General features: G+C 40.4%; 1 protein-coding gene across 11 annotated transcripts in view; it reads left to right on the forward strand.

Moving 5' to 3' along the window:
• The first annotated feature begins 1,985 nt into the window (after positions 1-1,985).
• L3MBTL3 (L3MBTL histone methyl-lysine binding protein 3) overlaps positions 1,986-22,754 on the forward strand; it is a 151,987-nt gene continuing 131,218 nt past the window's right edge. For 4 of the 11 annotated variants that reach the window (XM_073337285.1, XM_073337282.1, XM_073337287.1 and 1 more), the window contains exons 1-2: positions 12,242-12,317; positions 14,561-14,669. Coding sequence is in view for 6 of the 11 variants with exons in the window: in XM_073337277.1 (XP_073193378.1) it covers positions 12,216-12,317 (102 nt within the window). In the remaining 5 variants the exon portion in view is untranslated. Of the gene's footprint in view, positions 2,032-3,701; positions 3,942-4,174; positions 4,501-4,791; positions 4,830-5,626; positions 5,682-12,205; positions 12,318-14,560; positions 14,670-22,754 lie in introns of those variants that run through there. The other 7 variants (XM_073337277.1, XM_073337281.1, XM_073337276.1 and 4 more) reach the window with 7 other exon arrangements.

Genomic DNA, 22,754 nt, shown 5'->3' on the forward strand with positions numbered 1-22,754 from the left:
TCAATTATCTAATTAAGCTAATACGTTTTCTGTAATTAGTTCCTTATTACATGTTTAATTAATGGCATTGCAGCCTACGCAGAGTATCTGATCTAAACAGCTATAAGAAATGTCAGCCATGACACAGTTGTGATGTGCGACACTAAGGCCCCAATTCTGCAAACGTGCATGGGCTTGACTTTACTATCATCAGTGGATCTACCCATACTAGTAAAGTTAAACAAATGTATAAGTCATTGCAGGATGGAGCCTTAGTAAGGCCCTTATTCAGCAAGATACGTAAACATGTGCATAACTTAAAGCACGTGAGTAGCCCCAAGTTACATATATTCTTAAATAAATATCTTGCTGAACAGGGGCCCAAGATTGTAAGATCTCCTTCTCCTGGCAGGGACCATGTATTGTTATGAATGTATATTGACACAATGGAGTCTCAATCTTGATTGGGCCTCCAGGTATCTACTGCAATACATACATCATAAATGCTATTTATAATAAAGGTGGCCTTTTATTATTTTTTGTTTTTTGTGTAGACCTTTTAGCTAGTTATCCTTGACCTTCATGGATGAGCATTTGTTGTCATGTGTTAATTTATTGTTATTAATATTTAGTGCTGATATTTATCATCCACTTGAAATATTTATTCCTGTTCATTATGAAGTGTGATCACTTGGGCCTGGTACTGCATTTGACTTTATTTGCATTTCCAAATACAGAACAATGGAAATTTTGAGTGTGGATCTTTGGCAGGATGAGGAAAAGGAAACACAAGACGCTAAGTCTGAAGAGTTATATATGTTATATATACAAGAATAACGGATAACAAAATATTGAAAGCTGAATATTCACTTTTGATGACTTTTTTTTTTCAAAGTTAAAGGGAAAAGTAATTCTTCGGTCTGAAAAAATTCTACTTATTGTTAGACCCCCTATGATGCTATAACTACAATTGTTATTCTCTCTTTTTTCAGTTTGTTTACTTTGTAAATTTGAGAGCACTTCTGTGTACAGTCAATTTCATTTCCCCTGTGTAGTTAATTAGGCCTTGTGCCCATGTGCTGCTGCATTGAATGGGACTCCATTTGGGTGCAGGGGTCTGCACTAGCAGATTAGGGGCCTTCAATTGTCAGCTTTCTTTGTGGACTTTTTGTACCGCAATAAGGGAGAGAGCGTTATTGGTAAAAATAGGATATTGTGATAGTGAACTTTCAGAAATTGACAAGGAGGATGAGGCAACTGTGATACCTGAAATTACTTTTTAAACTTATAAACTAATTAGATTTCAAGTTAAATATGTCCCTTTATTATTGAAGATTTTAGCATTGCATGAACAATATTTTTATGTAACACAAAATTAGGCACTGATCCTGCGCTGAGCTAGGTAAGGGAAGACCCCCAACACCTATATGGAGCTTCACTATCCAGTGCAAAGGTCTGCTTGTGTAGAGCAGCTTGCAAGATCAGGATCTTAATTATTGCCATGTACCCATAATATGTTTCACCTAGTTCTATAGTTGTTGTTTTTGTGTGGGTTTTTTTTTTCATAGGGGGACATACTCCTATATATAAAATCCTTTCCAGACTCCTAGTACTGTCTGCACAGATTTAACAGTACCTGATGGGACTTATTACTATTAGATCCTCCCCCTATAAAGAAAAGTAATATTTAAAGGAACCCCAAACCTAAAAATAGTCAACGACTGCTGCATTTTTCTCCTTATTATTCCTTCAACGTCGGCATTAAATCAGCGGAGATGATGCACCGAAGCTGTAGCCGTTGTTTGTAGCTGTATTTTTGGTAACACTGATTAGGGCTGCTGCTGCCGCCGCTTCCCGGAGGCTCAGGCGCAGCGGCAGCTAGAGCGCGCGGAGGAAGAATGAGACACCCCGGCGGCGGCGGCGGCGGCGGCAGCAGTAGTAGTTTCCCCTTTCCCCAGCCCTGGCTCCACGGGCGCATGCTCACTTGTGCCCGCAGCCCTGGACCATATTTGTCAGGACTACTCGAGAGACGGAGAAAGAGAGATTGGGGGGGTAAGAAGCGGCTGGTTCTGATCTAATCTGTAACCCCGCCGTTAGGGCGGTGCAATGCAAACGGCTGGTGATGGTTTTTAATCCTCCTCCCCCCCCCCCCGCCGTAGGGGAAGATGAAAGTTAGAGAGAGCGTGAGAGATAAAGGGAGGCGCACCTCCTCTCCCTTACGAAACATATCTGGGGAAGCGGAGAAGGGGGTGGGGGGCTTCTGCACCCCCACCGCTGGCGGCAAGGATGGAACTTAATGCAGGGGAAAGTGGGCAAGTGACTCTCAAGTGGCTGGAGAGCGGGTGGGTCACTGGGGTATCTCCCTAAATACTAAGTGTGCGAGTGTGAAAGAGGAACAAAAGAGAGAGCGAGAGAGGTGCCTTGTGTTTATTTATTTTTCTTCCCAAACACACGAAGGGTGGACTAGGGAGAGGAGGGAGCTGCTGGGAAATGTGGACGCGGGGGGGGGGGGGTGGAGGGAGGAGAGAAACATTTTGCAGACCTGCCCCACCAATGAGCTTGTCAGTTGGCTCCATTTAATGACACTTACGGGGCACCGCCGTGTCGCTAGGAACAATGTAACGTGGGTGCAGCGGCTGGGATTTGGGGGGGGATGCATGAGTGTGTGTGTGCGGGGTTCATATCGGCAGGTTCCCCTGCCCACCCTGTGCTCTTTGTTCCCGATACCCCAAAGGGAAGAGAGGCGTAAGGGCTCCAGGGGGCAATGGGCAGGCGACGGGGGCTTTTTCACACCCCGGTTTTCGGGTCTTGAAGCAGCGAGAGGTGGCGGCTGCCGGGATATACCGGTTGAACGTGCAGCGTGTCGCTTGTGCAAAGGCCTGTTCAGCGCACGGCAGAGAGAGTTTGCATTTTCTTCTGCTTCTGCACTTTGTGTGTGTGTGTGAGGGATATTTAAAATATCATCTCCCAATTTCCGCCATTTTGGGGAAAGTTTGCACACACACGTACAAAAAAAAAGAAGCGCCTGGCAATTTTTTAAAGAAAGGGGTGGGGGTGGGGGGCAGTCTGGCTGGAGCGTGTTTGATTCCTGTCGGTGGCGTGTGCGAAGCTTCTCTCTCTGCTGTAGACGTGGTGGGGAGTGGGGTGGCTCCTGGCTCTCCAAGGGGGCTGTGTGCGATTGATGGGGGGGGGGGGGCTTGGCTCCTGTCACTCTAGGGACTGTAGGGTTGTGCTGGGGGGGCTTCTGGAGGACGGCTTGTGTGTGTGTGTGTGTGCGCGCGCGCGCGTGCTGACACACGTGTAGAAATGTGTGTGCCTAGTATGGGGGGGGGCAGCAGTTCCACAAGTTGTGGATTATTGCTTACCCTATATATTTTGGGAGGGGGGATTCTCCCTCCTCCTCCTCCCCCCCCCCCCGCGCTTCCTGCAGCCTGTGTGCACAATAACAGGATATCTACCAGCCACTTGCTCTAATGGGTGATGAGGCAGCAAGTTGGGGTGGGGGTGGAAAGCGCTCGCACAAAGCGTCCGCCCGCCCCCTCCCCAGCGACGGGAATGAACGTGGGACCCAGAGCGGGCCGGGGGGCACAAGCTTTGCTAGGCGGCCTGGGGGAAGCAGACATGCAGGGGGCGGACTCAAGTTTCTTCCCCCCCCCTTCCCCCCCCCCGCCCATCGTGGGAGCGGACGCGCCCGAGAGCGTGAGAGAAAAGTTTTCGCAAGGCGCTGCCTGCGCCTCCCCAAGGCGGGAGGCTGGGGATGCGGAGAGTAGCTGGCTCCTGGGGGAGGGAGAGTCCTCCCGCAGCTCTGCCTTTACCTTCCCCTTAGGAAGGAGGGTAATTTCTCTTCCAGGGGACTCTGGAGATTGGCTGAGCACGAGCGAGGAGGGTTCACCAGCAAATCTCCCGAGTCCGCCGGAGAGCACTCGCCCTCCTCCTCGGGGGTGGGGATGGGGGAGGAGAAGGTAAGTTTCCCTCTGGCTTAGGTTGAGTGAGGGAAGACAACCCTCACTTCCCGGATCCCGGCCCCGTCTGCAGAAAGGGGGTGGGGGTGGGGAATCACAGGGTCCCGGTGCACAAGCAGAGTCCCTCTCTCGTTATGCAACTTCCTCAGGAGCGCTTTGCGCCCAATTCCTACCCCGACAACGGCGCGCTCGCTCCTGCGCTCGCCCTCGGGGGGGCATTGCGGCCAGGCAGACAGCTGAGCGAGGAGCGCTCCCTTCGGCCTGCCCCCGCCCCATGCTGATTCCCTGGCGCTTTAATAGCGCGGGGTAGGCTTTGCCCGAGTTTATTTACTAAGAATCGCGTCGCTCTGTTGTTGCGCAAACCCTCCAGCAGCCTGTGCTGCGGTGGGAGTGTTAATCGTGGGGACGCCAGGAAGGTGCATGCAAATACTTTCGGCTTTTTGATTTCTGCCCTATTTTCGGGAAGATATGGACCTGAGTTCAGTACTTCAAAGTTTCAAGTGCAGCAAAAGAATGCCGCAAAAGTGGCCAAGGAGGGACCTCTGCTGGTGGAACTGAGGTATCCACCCTAGGGCGGAAAATGCAAAGTTGGCCTGCAGTTTGTAGTTACCTCTAATCTTGACATCTAAAAGGAAAATCAATCTCAAAGGAATGCTCAGGCAAAAATATCTAATTAAGAGGGTGTTTCTTCTACTGTTCCTATACAACTCTAGCCTTACACTTTGAAAAGTGACTAGTGGGTTTTTTGTTCCCCTTCCTCCCCTCCCCACTTGTTACCATAAAGGGGTCTGGTTGTCAGAGGGTGAGTTCTCAACCGTTCCTGAAAATTAGGCCCCTTAAGGTATCATTCTCGGGGTAGGCACAGAAAAATGCTTAACTTTTGATATGGTAGGTCACCATTGTTTTCTTAAATTGTCTTTGTTACTAATAACACCATGTATATAATACACTGGAGAGTTTTAAAACTAGTTGTTAACTTTTAGGCAGTTTAATTTTGCAATTTTACTCAGATTGACCACAGCTGGTCATTTTCACTTTTGTTTTTACTCATGAATTGGCACTATATTTTTAGGGCTAACAATACCACAGTGGGTGTTGAAATAAAAACGGAAACACCAAGTTTTCTATTCACCTTGTTTTAAAAAAATTGATTTTACAAAAAAAAATCTACATTCAAAAGTAATAAAATATTTCTAAGCAACTTTAAACATAATGTACACTTTAGGAGAGTGATTCTTCACAAAGGAAAATTATCTGATTCCCAATAGCTTGTGTCACTGACTTTAATATTAACATCTATGGGAGAGAAACTAGAGATTGAAGATGCTGGGTCATTTTGTTTAAAATCTGACAGTGTGGGTTAATTGGCATTCTCTGTAGTATATGTACAACTGCTATGTATAGTCTAATTTTTTTTTTAATGAATCAAGCAAATGAAGTGCTGGTAGATCTGTCATCTCTTTGAGAGACTATTCCATAGTGTAATAAACATATTTGTTAAGAAATGTTCATTTACATTTAATTTGCTGTTAATGTTGTATCTTTCATTTGCGGTCAGCTTCATTTAATCACTTTATCTAGAAGGGTGCTTTTAAAAGTCCCAAGAGCTTGTAAGAAAAAAACAATTGTTTGACTACATTGTGAATGTTTGGTGTCCTCTTAATGACCAAGCACTTGTTGAGTTTAATTGGGTTTCACCTGTTGCGCGTGGAGAGAGCAGAGGGGTTGCTGATCGAACAGGTGACTTTATTTTTTGTGTTACTTTATTTACCGTTCATCTTTTTTTATGCTGCTTATAATTAGGATGGGGGAGTGTGTATGGTGTGGAGGCGGGGACTGAGGAATCAATGGCTGTACAATATGGTGATTACAAAAGACAGAGAGAGTGATTGTGCATATGTAGTAGTAGCTTGCTGAGTACTTCAAGAGCAGATCTGCGGATCATAAGAGCAAATGTGCTGTGAACGACACAAAGTCTGAGAGAAAGAAAAGTCTGTAAATGCAATAATGTAGTGGCTATATTAAGAGCTGGAGAGACTTGAATTCTGTGTTAAAGACAAAGTGGCAGATGGGAGCTGGTCACTCTGAGCAGAAAAAAAGAATGGCTCACTATGCAGTGAAATTAACTATGGGGATCTTATTTTTCCTAAAAATGAATATTTCAAAGTAAGTGAGATGAAGTACAGCAGAAAGATTCCATGAAGTACAGTTCTGTCCAGAGAGACATCCAGTCAGGAGCTGTGAAGAGCCAGTACTTTTAGTCCAAGGAACAAATAAAAGTAGGCTGAAGGTTAGGGTAAATCTTGGCCATCTGGCTCAAATAATTAAGGGAAACTAAAGAACAGGACATCAGAGTTCCTTTACTTAGAAATATTATCGATTAGATTAAGCCTCCACTGAGGACTGCATAGGCCATAACAGATTACACAACCGATCAAGTGGTTCACTTGAAAAATTTTGCATTTATGTGGTCTCTGTAAACAAAATCAGAGATATCAGTGATAGACTTTTTTTAGATTGGTGGCATAACTGTTTTCTGAGTATTATTATGGTGCTCTAAACTATAGATAGTTAAAAAGAATATTAAACAAGGGCTGCTTCTATTAGAAAATGTTACCCATTCTCTAGCAGTGGTACAGAAGTTTTAGTGTTAGCAGTGGTGTAAGAACACAAGCAGAGATGGGGCTCAGGTGCAAACATCTTATACCTTTACTAGCACTTGTGCAGGTGCACTGTTGCTGAAAAATGGGTGCCAGGTTTTCTAGTATAGATGTAGCCAGAGACTATTTATGGAGAAAGACTTTAAACTATCTTACTGGGAGGGAGGTACAACCGTCTGGAAGTGTCGCTGGAGAATCCAGCGAAGAGGAAAGATGCAACAACTAAAATAAGAAAATGGATAGAACTGAGATTAAAGGGATACACCCTAAAAGCTACTCAGTTTGAAAAAGATTAAGTTTCAAATTATTACCTGTGCTTGGGTCCCTCTGCCAGTGTTGATGGTTTTACAATCACACATTTTATTTTATTTTTATTTTATTTAAGTAGTTTATCTCCCAGCGGCTAAATTAAAGACCTCCATGAACCTGACTGATTAGATATGGGGAAAAGTGAAACTTACTGTACACAAAATGCTGTCAAATGCATAAAGAAAACAAACTGTAAAAAGAGAAATATATTTTTCTAATATCTTTTCTTTAGTTGTATTTGGTATTTGTGTCAACAGTAGTTTAAAGAGAATCAGGAGTGTGACTTTTTTCTAGTTCATGGCACCCCTGTAAGTAGCGAGGAAAAAAAGTTAAGAAAGAAAAATGTTAGTGTGGGGGGAGGAAGAGTATGAAATATACCCAACCTGTTTCCCACAGAGAATAATTAAATGATCACTTAAAGGGATTGTGGACCCAATCTAGTAATTTTACAATGAGGAATGGGTAATTCTACTGCCCAGTAATCCAACAAGTGCAGTCCCACTGCATTTGTTGTCAATGGGAAGATAATTTACACAGATCTGTGACTAGAGAAAGAGGAGCCTGGGTTGTCTGAGAAGAGGCTTCTTGCAGGTGGCAACGTGTAACTTTCCCTGCATGTGGCTTTGTGGGGCATGGAGGTGCTGGTATTTTTCAGCCTATCTGTGATACTAGGTTGCCTTCTCTTCTCTGCAGTAGCAGCAGCCCTTGACAATTTTCACTTAGTTCAAGGACAGAGCCGCTGCTACTTAAGAGTCCATCATTGGTACCATAAGAGAAAATGGATAGCCTTTCAGCTCCCATTGGATAGGGGTTATAGATTAGTAGGTTGGGAGCCCTAATGCATTGTTTCACCATCTGACCCACACACTTTCACTCTTATGCCTTACAGCACAGACATATGCATGTCTGTCTGTCTAATCTACTTACCTAGGTCCCGTATACTAAACACATCATAGTGGTATGGAAGTGTCTGAAAAGAGTGATACACAAGCAGGTTCTGTTGACCCAGTAGTAATATCTCTAGTTTTGAGATCCACTGTCTTCATTGCTGAGCATCTCTGTAATGAATTGGGCCCACTCTCTGGCTAAAAATTATACATACAAGTTCTCTTCAAATTTACAGATAACGCCTTAGATTATCAGAATTTGGGTAGATGTCAGGTAAAATTTTTCAAGCATTGACTTAAATAATGAATGCTTCTATTAGCATTGATTTTTTGATGCATTCAATGTCTAATCTTACAATTACTTTTTTTTTAAAATACTTGCTCATTTAAGTGAAACATCCCTCCCATATCTTTGCTTGAAATCTTTAAGAAGAGAAGCTTACAACGGATGACACTGTCTAATTTTTTTAACTCTATTATTCTTTGTAAGTGTCTGTTCTGTAATGCATGCATTCCTTATTGATTCCAGTTGGTAAAGATAAATGCTTTTCTAATGAAGGTGTGCAATCTTATTTCAGAAACTTGTTTGTTTTAATAAAAATGTTAAATATGTATAAAACAGAAAGCTCATATTAAAATATTTAAGCTGTGCTTTGCCTCTTCAAACCACTGCAGAAACATTAGTTAATGCTCTCAACACATCTGAAAATACTATGTTTTACAGATGAGAAAACTAAGGAGAGAAGTGATTTCTTTAAGGCATATGACAGATGTTGCCATAGGTCCTAATCTAAAGTCCATTGAAGTCAATGGAAAGGTTCCCATTGATTTCAATGGGCTTTGTATTAGGCTTTTTAGAAGTCAGATGTTCAAAGCTCTTACTGTACTCTAATGATTAGGACATAGAACTGTCTCTTGCTGTTAAGGTTTGGCACAATACTTCCGTTATTTGGCCACAACTTAACTCTCTATATGACTACTATTTTCATAAAGCACAATATATGATTTGCAAAATGAGGTATTATCAATTCAAAGAACCATCAAATCAGAACTTTAAAGGATAAAAAAAAATGGGGAGTTTATAGATATACAGTAGTCTTCATTATTTTGTGTTTTGTAGATGTAGATACAGCATATGATTTTTATCCTTTCCTTTCCTTTAATTTCTTTCTTTCATTGGCCTGTTTCTTTCTCCTTACCACCTCCAGTAGAGGAAGTCGTTTAGAGCTAGCAGTCTCAGATTTTTCATCATTTTTGTATTCAAGACCCCAGAAAGCCAGGAAGCAGAGATTTTGTTGAATACAGGTGCCTCTGGCAGCTAAACTTATTATTGGTCAGCACAATATAACAGTCCCATGGTGGTATCAGCCTATGGAGAGAGGACTGTCCTGAAGACTGGAAGAGAGTACCCATGGTTGAAAGTACAAATTGTGCCTGGACTGTTGGGTTAATATTAAAAAAGGAAAAACACTAATGAGTGTTGTTTGCACCCTGAAACCTCCCCCCCCCTTTTTTTTTCCTTTTTTTATCCTTGCTAAACAGTAGAGTCTAGAAAACATGTTAATCACTTCTTGAGGCCAACAATGGAGAGATGGTTAGCTACAATCAAATTAATATGTATATGGCCTGCTTAAGAAACGCATACATATACTCCTTTGTGGTCAATATTCCCTTCTGTCTCTTAAAAATATATATCTTGTGTAAAAAGATTAGGTTGTAAGGGTTATTTTCCTTCCTAATTCGTTCTTCTCAAATGACAGTGATACACAGCATTCTCAGTGCTGAGAGCAGCACCAGCAGAGGCTGGGGAGACAGCTGTAACTCCTGTCTTCCCCTCCTCAGTAAGATACCGTCTCTGGCGAGGTATCGGGCAATGTGGGAGACGCATGCCTCTGCAGCCTTAAGCCATCAGAACACTTACACTATAACAAATAAACCTACAGATTGGATTACTGCCGTGTGCTCTAAACGGGGATATTTTAAGATTACTTGGAAACTTCAGCTAATGCAGAATGCAGCTGACCATTTGCTTAGCCAAGCTACTCAGAGCACATTACACCAGTGATCTTAAAACTACATTGGCTTCCAGTTTGTTTCCAGATAAATCCAAATTCTTAGCTCTTTATGGTTTGGATCATGTGTTTCCGCGAGAGACTGCCTCTGTCTTTAGGTCCTACAACTGTATTTTAGATCAGCTGCAGCATGCCCAGATTTATACATCTGCAAGTTGGAGAGGGGATTCTTGGTGGGTCTTAGTTTCGGAATTCACTTCCTTTCTTGGTCAGATGGAGTTCATATATGTTGACCTTAGGTGATAGCTGAAGATCCCTCTCACTATAATTGTTTTGTTTTTTTGGTTGTTTTTTTTTTTGCAGGTCTGGGATTTGTTTAGTTTACACTGGGCTGGTGTAGATTTATTTATACTTTTTTATTAAAAAAGAATAGTACATGCACCTAGAACACATTTTATAAGCTCATTCTATTTAATCATAGACATTAGAGATAAAAACCATCCAATTCATCTTCCTGCCAATTCAAGATTGTTCCTCAAAGTATGTAAAGTTTTGTCACAATACTCTCTTTAGGCCCAGATGCCTGCCTCTCAAGTCTCTGAACCCCAGCTGTCACATGTACAATAACGGTGGTGTCTCACTGAGGTCCTATACCCTTACTCATATTGAGTAGTACCTTTTTAGTGGGACTGTTAATGAAATACGGCATTACTCAGTGTGGGTAAAGGTGGCAGAATCAGGCCCTGGGAGAACTACTGCTAAAAATGGGAGGAAAACTTACAGAAATGTAAAGGCTATCACAATCGTGGACACAAAAATGAAGACTAAATTTTGAAATGACTGCTTCTAAGGGAAAGGTAGACAGCATACTACCTAATCTAGTTGCATACTGTTCCTTGAGTTAGAGCTTTAGAATAACATTTTTATTCTCAAATTTTTACTCAGAAACTTTCACAAATCCTAAATTCCCTTCTGCTGTGTTTACCCCCCTTTCTCAAACTCTGCTTTCTGTGACTGAACAAGTGAGTTAATTCACTTAGAGCAGTGTTTCTGTAAACAGCATATTTTAAGAAAATATTGGTGAATATTTCTGGGAAATTGATTTTTGAACTTTTAAACAGGAACATTCCCACCGGAAACCTGATTCAAAGAGTAATTCTCAAACACTTGTGGAACAGAAACAATACTGTGTGACTTACATGTCAAATTGAAACCAACATTTTGAATTTAAAATATTGAATACTTGCAACAAACTGCTTGCAAGCAATCTGCAAGCTAAGTTTTAGTCTCAGAAAGTATTTGGTAAATAAATATGAATAGGAACTAAAGTTGAAAAAACTGTAAGCTGCTAATGGACAGTTCATGAACCAAAAGAGAAACTAAATTGGCTTTTCAAATAGTTCACATGTGTAGATTATAGAAGTCTTTTTTTTTTCTTTAAGAAAAAGAATAGTTTACTCTGGTTTCACATTGAACAAATAGAAAATCAAGTGCAGTCCCATAATTTGAAGATTCTTGGGTTTACAAGAATATGAGGAAGGTGAAGAGTTAATATCCTTTCTTGACAAATGGCTGCTAGAGATTTTGCAGTTCAGTGTAACTGATGACCCTTTCATGATTGCAAGGGGGATTCGATCACAACCGGGGAAAGTGACAAGTGCTGTATAACTATTACTGCTTGTGTAACTGATTTAGGAGAGACTTCTACAGCAGCAAATGCCATTGAAATCCATTATTTGTAAGGGTAAACAGCTCATTTTTCTTCTGGGTTTGCTTCAATGAAGCAAAAGGAGATCTAGTAAAACAACAACTCTCCGTGTGTGTGTGTGTATATAAATATATATTTAAGAAGATGTTTGCATAAAGTATTATATACATTATGTGCAACTTCATGCTTGGGGTAAAGAATATTTGAAGGATTTCTTTTATTCTGCGTCAGCCAGCAAACACTATTTTGTACTCTAGAAGCGAGGTTTAATTTGGACTTGGATAAGAAACTCACCTAAGCATATTACCAGCTATAAAGAAAAGCTAGCTCTTTTAATCAGTACTTAACATATATACTTGTATTTGTTTCTTGCTTCCTCCATGTATAAAAACATGATTTTCTCATGTAAGCCTGTGTGCAATTTGAATTTTCTGATTTATCTTCTATCCAGCCTATCCCCAATGTTTTTTTTTTTTTTAAAGGATTCCAAAAGATAGGCACCTTACTTTTGTGGCATTAGCTCATATTTTCTGTACCTTGATAAAGCAAGTTACGTGTGCTCTGGATGTGAGTGGAAGGACAATTTGATATTCATTGTGTAAAGTGAGCTTGAAGAAATGTCCATGAATGAAACATCAACTTGGAGTTAGGTTTTATCTGAAAATGTTTTCTCATTTATTTTTTCCAGTGCATGCATCATGAATGAATCTGCCTCAAGTGCAAGTGGCCAAGAGTTTGATGTATTTAGTGTTATGGACTGGAAGGATGGCATAGGTACTCTGCCAGGAAGTGACCTGAAGGTAAGATAATATCAGGTGTTTTTAAAAGACTGTAATAAAAACTGTATAAATGCATAGGGAAGAGGGGGAATATGTGTCACCCATTGCTAGGTGGGTGTTGTGTTCCTCTTTCTGCCTGGTTCACAGAGGATGAGTGTCTGTTACAGACCTCAGCTAAAGGCTATTTAAGCTGAAGCTGTAGAAACTCATGCTTTTAGCTCTAGAGGTCCCTGGTTTAATCCCTGGTGTCTGTTAAAATGGCACCTGTCACATATACACAGGATAAGCAGGAGTACAACTCTAAGCCAGAGTTCAAGTGCCCAAAAGCCAGTAAGTCTCAAAATCTAAGGCTGAACAATCAACTTTAAAATGGTACTGTCGATTCAAAATCTATTGTTGTTTGCAGTGTTGTTGTAGCCGATGTCTTTCTCTATTCTGTTGTACGAAAGATGCACATAAATGGGGAAATTCACCCCAGTAGGGGTATCAAATGAATGCTTCTGATTGTTAGGACATTTTAGAAATTTGAATAATACTTTTGTTTTCTCTCTTCCAAAGTATAGATCATGACTGCATGTTTACTAGGATGTAATGATAAGTAATATTTTAAATATTCTGAAATACTAAAGTTTAAAAAAAATCAAATATACATTTATATCTAGTAGTTCTGGTTTTTCTCTTTAGGCTTTCAAGTCTGCTTGCAGAAGGCCTTCAGCTGTTTAACAAAAGATATGGTTATTATATCGGAGACCCTTTCTCACAAAGTTCTTATTAATGAAAATATAATTTTTTACGTAATTCCACTCAGACTGACATTGGTGAGGTGTTTTTATAGTATATTTTTTAAAGAGGGTCTCAGATATTCATTTATAAATGGCTCTGGGTTAAAGAACTGTATGTCCACTGGTGCTTTAAGATTGTGTTGTTGGAATGAAGTGCCCTAGAAAGTGGGAAATGGGTTTCAGATTTAGGATAAATATATTATAAATGTCTTTTTGACTACATTACATTAAAATAATATTTTGGAATGCCTAAGGTATAGGATGGACAGAACATATTGCAATGCCATTATATAAATCAGTGGTATACCCTTAGCTGGAGTACTGTGATTAGCTCTAGTCACCTTATTTCACACAAGAGAGAGCAGAAACGAGGGTGGATTGCTTTGACAGTGAGTTAGATCACCAATCTTAATAATGATTTAAATCAGCAAGCAGGAAGCCTTGATTTAAATCATAGAGTATAATTGAGTCTTACATTTGTACTTTTTAGTTATTTTCCTAGAGAGAGGTTGATTTCATTGGATGGTAACTATTAAAGTATGTCGATTGGCAACTAAATATAGCCTTTACACTAAATTTGATGCTTCTTTCTGCTAACCAGGAGGATGCACTACATCTGTACACGTTTTTAAGCAGTTATATAGTTTACCTTATATTTAATCAGATTCTTAATTTTTATATTTTTATGTTAGAAAATGGTGAATGATGCATTTCCTGTTTACTAGATTATTCATTTATTTTTTATTGGAAATTCAAATTTAATAGTGCACAAAAACAGCTTTTAAAAATTATTAAATAGAACTACCTTAAATATGCTAGATACCGAAGACATTTTTTATCAAAAAGTTTATTAAAACATGTTTTGCATTTAAAACTAACTAATTTATTAAACAAAGAAGGTATTGCCTGTAATTAGTAAATTGAACTGATCGTTTCTGATTATCATGTCCTTCAAGTTTTTAGAACTAGTAGAATTTACCCTCTTTCACCTAGTTTTTATTCGTAGATTGGAAGAGGAAAACAAGCCTTCCTGTGTTTTTTTGTTTTGTTTTGTTTTTTTAACTTCCAACTGGTGTATTAAGTTTGAATGAACTAGTCATTTAACTGAACTAGTTAAATTAACTGAAATGAAGAAAATATTCTCTCTGCACCAGCAGAGAAGGGTCTTGCTGTCAAAAACTGGTTCAGCACTTCAACAAACTTAAGTTCCAGGTGCTTAGTCAGTGATTTCCATGTGGTCGGTGGTTTGATTTTCTTTAAAACTTGACAGCAAACATGTACTGCTTAATATTATTTTTGTATTTAATTTAAATTATTTAAATACATTGTAGTAAGTAAAGGGCTTAACATAGGTTGTTAATTTCAGATTTAATTTTAAATAAGGTTATTTAATTGAATTTAAATTAAAAAATCCTATTTCAATAAAATAATCTGCTTTAATTGTTTTAAAATAAATAATTGATTTTTTATCCACTGTGGCAGAAACAGAAGTGGCTCAAAAATGGGCAACAACATTATTAGAGGCATAGAAAAACTTCCATGTGAAGAGTGATTGAAAAGATTGGGTCTGATACCTGAGGTTCCAAGTCAGGTATGCACTAAGTATATGCTTAAGTATATCCTTATTCAAGAAAGCATGAACTTTAAATTTAAACATATGCTTAAGTTCCCTAGACTTTAATTGGATTTAAGCATGGCTTATATGCTTTCCTGAATCTGGGCTTTAGAGAAGAGACAAGTAAGAGGGAACACAATAAAGGTATACAAAATACTGAATGGAATAGAGAAGATAGATTAGGTAAATCTATTAATCCATTCTCATAATATAAGAACAAAGGAATGTTAAATGAAACTGAAATGAAAGGCAGAAAATGTAAAACTGATGAAAGAAAATACATTTTCGCAGAGTGCACTATTAGCTTGGAGGAATGCATTGTCACATGATCTCATGGAGGCCAAGAGTTTAGAAGACTTCACAAACAGATTGGATGTTTATGTGGATAACAAGTACATCTAGAATTAGAGTAAGGATTTAAAAACAAGTTTTGGATGGAATATAAACATTTATGCTTTAGGGCATAAACCAGCCTCTAAGTAGTGATGGTTAGGAAGAAACTTTCCTGATAAGCTGGGTATTCCATAGCTGCTTGTTGCAAAGTCTTGTTCCTTACACTGATGCCTCTTTTGCTGGCCAGGTTACTACAAGGCCATTGGTCTTATCCACTATTGCAGTTAGAATCATAGAATATCAGGGTTGGAAGGGACCCCAGAAGGTCATCTAGTCCAACCCCCTGCTCAAAGCAGGACCAATTCCCAGTTAAATCATCCCAGCCAGGGCTTTGTCAAGCCTGACCTTAAAAACCTCTAAGGAAGGAGATTCTACCACCTCCCTAGGTAACGCATTCCAGTGTTTCACCACCCTCTTAGTGAAAAAGTTTTTCCTAATATCCAGTCTAAACCTCCCCCACTGCAACTTGAGACCATTACTCCTCATTCTGTCATCTGCTACCATTGAGAACAGTCTAGAGCCATCCTCTTTGGAACCCCCTTTCAGGTAGTTGAAAGCAGTTATCAAATCCCCCCTCATTCTTCTCTTCTGCAGGCTAAACAATCCCAGGTCCCTCAGCATCTCCTCATAACTCATGTGTTCCAGTCCCCTAATCATTTTTGTTGCCCTTCACTGGACTCTCTCCAATTTATCTACATCCTTCTTGAAGTGTGGGGCCCAAAACTGGACACAGTACTCCAGATGAGGCCTCACCAATGTCGAATAGAGGGGAACGATCACGTCCCTCGATCTGCTCGCTATGCCCCTACTTATACATCCCAAAATGCCATTGGCCTTCTTGGCAACAAGGGCACACTGCTGACTCATATCCAGCTTCTCGTCCACTGTCACCCCTAGGTCCTTTTCCGCAGAACTGCTGCCTAGCCATTCGGTCCCTAGTCTGTAGCTGTGCATTGGGTTCTTCCGTCCTAAGTGCAGGACCCTGCACTTATCCTTATTGAACCTCATCAGATTTCTTTTGGCCCAATCCTCCAATTTGTCTAGGTCTTTCTGTATTCTGTCCCTCCGCTCCAGCGTATCTACCACTCCTCCCAGTTTAGTATCATCCGCAAATTTGCCGAGAGTGCAATCCACACCATCCTCCAGATCATTTATGAAGATATTGAACAAAACTGGCCCCAGGACCGACCCTTGGGGTACTCCACTTGATACCGGCTGCCAACTAGATATGGAGCCATTGATCACTACCTGTTGAGCCCGACAATCTAGCCAGCTTTCTACCCACCTTGTAGTGCATTCATCCAGCCCATACTTCCTTAACTTCCTGACAAGAATACTGTGGGAGACCGTGTCAAAAACTTTGCTAAAGTCAAGAAACAATACATCCACTGCTTTCCCTTCATCCACAGAACCAGTAATCTCATCATAAAAGGCAATTAGATTAGTCAGGCATGACCTTCCCTTGGTGAATCCATGCTGGCTGTTCCTGATCACTTTCCTCTCATGCAAGTGCTTCAGGATTGATTCTTTGAGGACCTGCTCCATGATTTTTCCAGGGACTGAAGTGAGGCTGACTGGCCTGTAGTTCCCAGGATCCTCCTTCTTCCCTTTTTTAAAGATTGGCACTACATTAGCCTTTTTCCAGTCATCCGGGACTTCCCCCGTTCGCCATGAGTTTTCAAAGATAATGGCCAATGGCTCTGCAATCACAGCCGCCAATTCCTTCAGCACTCTCGGATGCAACTCGTCCGGCCCCATGGACTTGTGCACGTCCAGCTTTTCTAAATAGTCCCTAACCACCTCTATCTCCACAGAGGGCTGGCCATCTCTTCCCCATTTTGTGATGCCCAGCGCAGCAGTCTGGGAGCTGACCTTGTTAGTGAAAACAGAGGCAAAAAAAGCATTGAGTACATTAGCTTTTTCCACATCCTCTCTCACTAGGTTGCCTCCCTCATTCAGTAAGGGGCCCACACATTCCTTGGCTTTCTTCTTGTTGCCAACATACCTGAAGAAACCCTTCTTGTTACTCTTGACATCTCTGGCTAGCTGCAGCTCCAGGTGCGATTTGGCCCTCCTGATAACATTCCTACATGCCCGAGCAATATTTTTATACTCTTCCCTGGTCATATGTCCAACCTTCCACTTCTTGTAAGCTTCTTTTTTATGTTTAAGATCCGCTAGGATTTCACCATTAAGCCAAGCTGGTCGCCTGCCATATTTACTATTCTTTCGACTCATCGGGATGGTTTGTCCCTGTAACCTCAACAGGGATTCCTTGAAATACAGCCAGCTCTCCTGGACTCCTTTCCCCTTCATGTTAGTCCCCCAGGGTATCCTGGCCATCCGTTCCCTGAGGGAGTCGAAGTCTGCTTTCCTGAAGTCCAGGGTCCGTATCCTGCTGCTTACCTTTCTTCCCTGCGTCAGGATCCTGAACTCAACCAACTCATGGTCACTGCCTCCCAGATTCCCATCCACTTTTGCTTCCCCCACTAATTCTACCCGGTTTGTGAGCAGCAGGTCAAGAAAAGCGCCCCCCCTAGTTGGCTCCTCTAGCACTTGCGCCAGGAAATTGTCCCCTACGCTTTCCAAAAACTTCCTGGATTGTCTATGCACCGCTGTATTGCTCTCCCAGCAGATATCAGGAAAATTAAAGTCACCCATGAGAATCAGGGCATGCGATCTAGTAGCTTCCGTGAGCTGCCGGAAGAAAGCCTCATCTACCTCATCCCCCTGGTCCGGTGGTCTATAGCAGACTCCCACCACTACATCACTCTTGTTGCACACACTTCTAAACTTAATCCAGAGACACTCAGGTTTTTCTGCAGTTTCGTACCGGAGCTCTGAGCAGTCATACTGCTCCCTTACATACAGTGCTACTCCCCCACCTTTTCTGCCCTGCCTGTCCTTCCTGAACAGTTTATAACCATCCATGACAGTACTCCAGTCATGTGAGTTATCCCACCAAGTCTCTGTTATTCCTATGGGGGAAAAAATGTAAAAGGAAAAAATAAAAGCTATTCACCTTCTGAAACTTATAGTTTCTTTAATCCTGTGTTGCTCATCTTGGATGGATTAATTTCTGCATTTTCTGAGTTTTAAATCAAGATTGGGATTTTTTTAAAAAACCTTCTCCACTTCAAACAGTAATTATTTTTGGGAAGTTGTGTGGCCTGTGTCATACAAGAAGTCAAACTAGATGATTACAGTTGTCCCTTCTGACCTTGGAATCTACGAATACAATAAATAGATGGTGCCTGCCCTAAAGAACTTGCAATCTAACTATACAATGAAAGGGAACAGGTGGATATGGCAAACGGGCAGGGGAGCACAAGATTACAATATGTTCACTATATTAGCAGTGATCATAGCCTACCAACTGCCTAACTGTTCTTTTGTGTTTTAAAGGAATCACAGCACAGGTGTTTTTTAAGAAAGAAGATATTGTAGGGACTCTGGTTTTTTGATTTTTTTTTTTTTAAGAGGGAGCTCCTCCCATACATAATAGGTTGCATGGCAGAAAGCATAAAAGTATACGCTGGAAAAGTTGACAGATGGACTGATAATGTTGGCAGAGCAAAGGTAGGGCTCACCAGCTGACTAGAACATAAAGGTTCATAGAGTGGGGATAGTCAGTGTACAACCTTAAAAGTGGAGACAAGTAGTCTGGGCTTGCGCAGTGGGAAAGAGGGAGCCCAGTGGAGGGATTCAGAGAAGGGGGTGAAGTGGTAAAAGTGATAAACCAGAAATATGATTCTTCATAAATGAAAAACAGATTAATTCCGCAAGGGTTTAAAAACACTAGATATTTACATTGAAATATAATGGCAAAATCCTGTGAAAATTTCTTGTTGAAAAAAACACAAAACTAGAGCTCACATTCCTTACAGATTAGTCATAGATTGGGGCTGCTAGGGGTTACCACAAAAAATAGTAATAAATAACAGTAGAACTATTCACAGCAAACAATTTGTTGTTTGAATTAACCCTTTTATCTGTTTGGAAATTGTCTGTGAGCATGTCATGCCTCTTTCAGATTTGTTGGTTATTCACAATTGTTCAAATATTCTTGTGTAATGTTCGTAAACTGTGAGTATTGTTTTGAATATTCAGTATCTCTTTGAGCTTTGTTTTTGGTCATCTAGGTCATATGGTATTTGAGTTCTCTGATCGGATGATGCATTTGTCTGTTTTTAAAATAAATCATTTTCTGTCCTTGCTCTTTCTCTACTATATTCATACCCAGTCCCACCAGTAAAAGATGTTAGGGCACACACTTCTAGCACAAATACGTGTTCTTGCAGGAGCAAGCATATTTTTACACGAACCATTGCATTTACATGAATACAAGTGAACAAAAAGTGCTTATATAAATGTTCAAAAAGTCTTGAGTGTGGTCAAATTGAAATGTGATTAGAATTCCTGAAATGTTTGTAAATAACTTTTCTCAGTATTTGTCCCGCACTCATTACAGACATTCTCTTGTTGTTCACTGTGAAATAGAGATTTTTGAAAGCACAGAAAGAGATACCATTTTGTCCTGAGTAACTGAAGCATGGTCTTCTGACTCAAATATAGGGATGGGAGTTGGGTGCTATGACTTCTATTCCCAGCTCTGCAGCAGACTTTTTATCCATGCCTCAGTTTCTACATTTATGAAATGGTGAGAATACAACATCATAGAGATGTTGTGAAGCTTAATTATTGTTTGTTAACTACTTTGAGATCTTTGGACAGAACATGATACAGAAATATATTTTGATACACATAGCTCACAAAATATAATGTTAGTTAAAATCTATACAATGCTTTGAACATGCAATGTGCTAAATGAATGCCAAAAAATAATTATTATAAAAGGTATAAATGCGAGAAATGTAGATAATTAGGATTATTCAGAGAACAGAGAAAACTATAAATTGTAGTTAAGTAGTTTGACATTTGAAAAGGAAGATTTGAGAGTAATATAGCGAAGATCCTTCTACTGTATTTTAGTACAGATAGTTTTAATGAAGTAAACACACTGGAACTCTGGTATTTTAGACGCACGGCGTGTAATGCTGAAGTTTATAACTCTTCTCTTCAGTAGACTAAGTAGCATGTGCAGATCTGAAACGCTTCAATGCTTTCCAATTGCTCTGCGCTAGGCAGGGTTGAAGAGCTGATAACTTCTGAAGTGAAGAGCATGTATAAATACCTTTTTTTAAAAAAATCACCGTTTGCTAAATGCACACAGAAACACCATCACTTCAAGATTTAAGTGCTTTTATCAATTGGAAAAGCTGTAATAATTTAAAATTGCTTCCTGCTGGAGTTACTGAAGATTTATGGAGTGCTTTAAGTTTCTTTATTTAACTGTTGTGTTTCCAAAGTGAACTGTGGTATATTGCAGGGATACTACTTGAGGTCACTATGTCCAGCTAACAAATGGCAATTAAACCAAACAAAAAGGAACAAATAAATGTGGTATTTACTTAAAAAAAAAAAAAAATCACCCTGAAAATATATAAGGGTTAGTCCATTAGAACAAATGAAAAATTATACAGGACATAAACACTAGAGTGTGGTCAGTTAATTAGAGTGATGTGGGATACTCCCAGCTAAGTTTTAAAGGAGGTAACTCTGACTGTAGGGTGTGTGCCGCCAAAGTGGAGCTTATGATCATTAAAACTGTTCTCCTTGAATACTGAAGTACATGAGAACATAATGGGTCAGACCAATGGTCCATCTAGTCAGTATCCTGTCTTCTGACAGTGGCCAATGCCAGATGTGTCAGAAGGAATGAACAGAACAGGGCAAGTGTGGAGTGATCCATCCCCTGTCATCCAGTCCCAGGTTTCTGCAGTTGGAGGTTTAGCGACATCAGGAGCAGGGGGTTGCATCCCTATTAGCCATTGATGAATGACCTTCATGAATTTATCTTATTCTTTTTTTAACCTACTTGTACTTTTAGCCTTTACAGCATCCCAGGGCAGTGAGTTCCACAGGTTGACTGTTGTGTGAAGAAATACTTCCTTTTGTTTGTTTTTAAACCTGTTGCCTATTAATTTCATTGTGAGACCCCTAATTCTTGTGTTATATGAAGGGTAAATAATACTTCCCTCTTCAGTTTCTCTATACTATTCATGATTTCTTAGACCTCTGTCATATGCCCTCTTAGTCATCTCTTTTCTTTTTTTGGAAACTTTATTTTATAGTTTTTATGTAAAGTACAAACACATAATGAAACAAAACATATAAATACATGCATGAAATGGAAATAACAAATTCAATGTTCATTATTTGCAAAACCTAGGGAAAAAATACAAACGAATCCTGAACCCATAGAGGTCATACAGGGCATCAGTTATTGGTGACTAAATAGGTTATATTCTCACTCATTTATCTATGTGTATTGGGCATTAATATGTACTAAATTGCAAAAGTATGTAATAGTTTCATGTGTGATTTGACATCCTCATATTTAGGGCCCTACCAAATTCACAACCATGAAAAACGCGTCACAGACCGTGAAATCTGGTCTCCCCCCATGAAATTGGGTCTTTTGTGTGCTTTTACCCTCTACTATACAGATTTCTTTGGGGGGGAGCAGTGTTTCTCAAATTGGGGGTCCTGACCCAAAAGGGAGCTGCAGGGGGGGTACGGTATTGCCACCTTCACTTCTGCGCTGCCTTCAGATCTGGGTGGCCAGAGAGTGGTGGCTGTTGGCCTAGCACCCAGGTCTGAAGGCAGTGCCCCCGAGCAGCAGTGCAGAAGTAAGAGTGGCAATACCAGACCATGCCATCCTTACTTCTGTGCTGCTGCTGCTGGTGGTTCTGCCTTCAGAGCTGGGCTCCCAGCCAGCAGCTATCCCTCTCCAGCTGCCCAACTCTGAAAGCAGCACCACTGCCAGCAGCAGCACAGATGTATGGGTAGCAGTACCGCAAACCCTCCCTACAATAACCTCGCGACCCCCCCCCCCCAGCTCCTGTCAGGACCCCTACAATTACAATACCATGAAATTTCAGATTAAAATAGTTGAAATCCATTAAATTTACAATGTTTAAAATCCTATGACTGTGAAATTGACCAAAATGGACCATGAGTTTGGTAGGGCCCTACTTGTATTTTCTCCAAGTGGTCATTTTTTCCATTAATGCAATTGTAGAGAGCTCACTAAGCCAGTCTGTGTATGAGGGACGAATTGCAGATTTCTGTTTTCTCAAAGTAACTCTTTTGGCTGCTAAAATAGTACTGCAATCTATTTCTTAATGTTAACTGGTAATACCGATTTATCTGGCACCCATAAAACACATAAGTTTGGAGAAGGAAAGATAGCAACACTTAAGTTTTCGAGACAGCCCAGAATAAGGTGTTCCAGAACACATACGTTTTTGATAGATATAGAGGATGTGCAGAACGTTGGCGTGTGGCTATTTGCATCTCTAGCATTTGCTGTGTGTTGCCAATGTAGCCTTAAGCAAATGTTCTAAAGTCCAGTAGTACCTGTTTAATATCTTGTTCTGGAAGAATTGCAAGGATGAAGAACTTGAAGTATCTTTCACAGTAAGCCAGATATCCTCCCAGGTTTCTATTGAGATACTAAGGGTAAGTTTTTTTTCCCCCATTTTTCTTTGACTGAGATTGAGAGGGTATTGCTAAGGATTAAGTCACCTATAAATTCTTCTTTGA

The sequence above is a fragment of the Lepidochelys kempii genome, chromosome 3 (genome assembly GCF_965140265.1).
Source record: "Lepidochelys kempii isolate rLepKem1 chromosome 3, rLepKem1.hap2, whole genome shotgun sequence".
Classification (NCBI taxonomy): Eukaryota; Metazoa; Chordata; order Testudines; family Cheloniidae; genus Lepidochelys; species Lepidochelys kempii.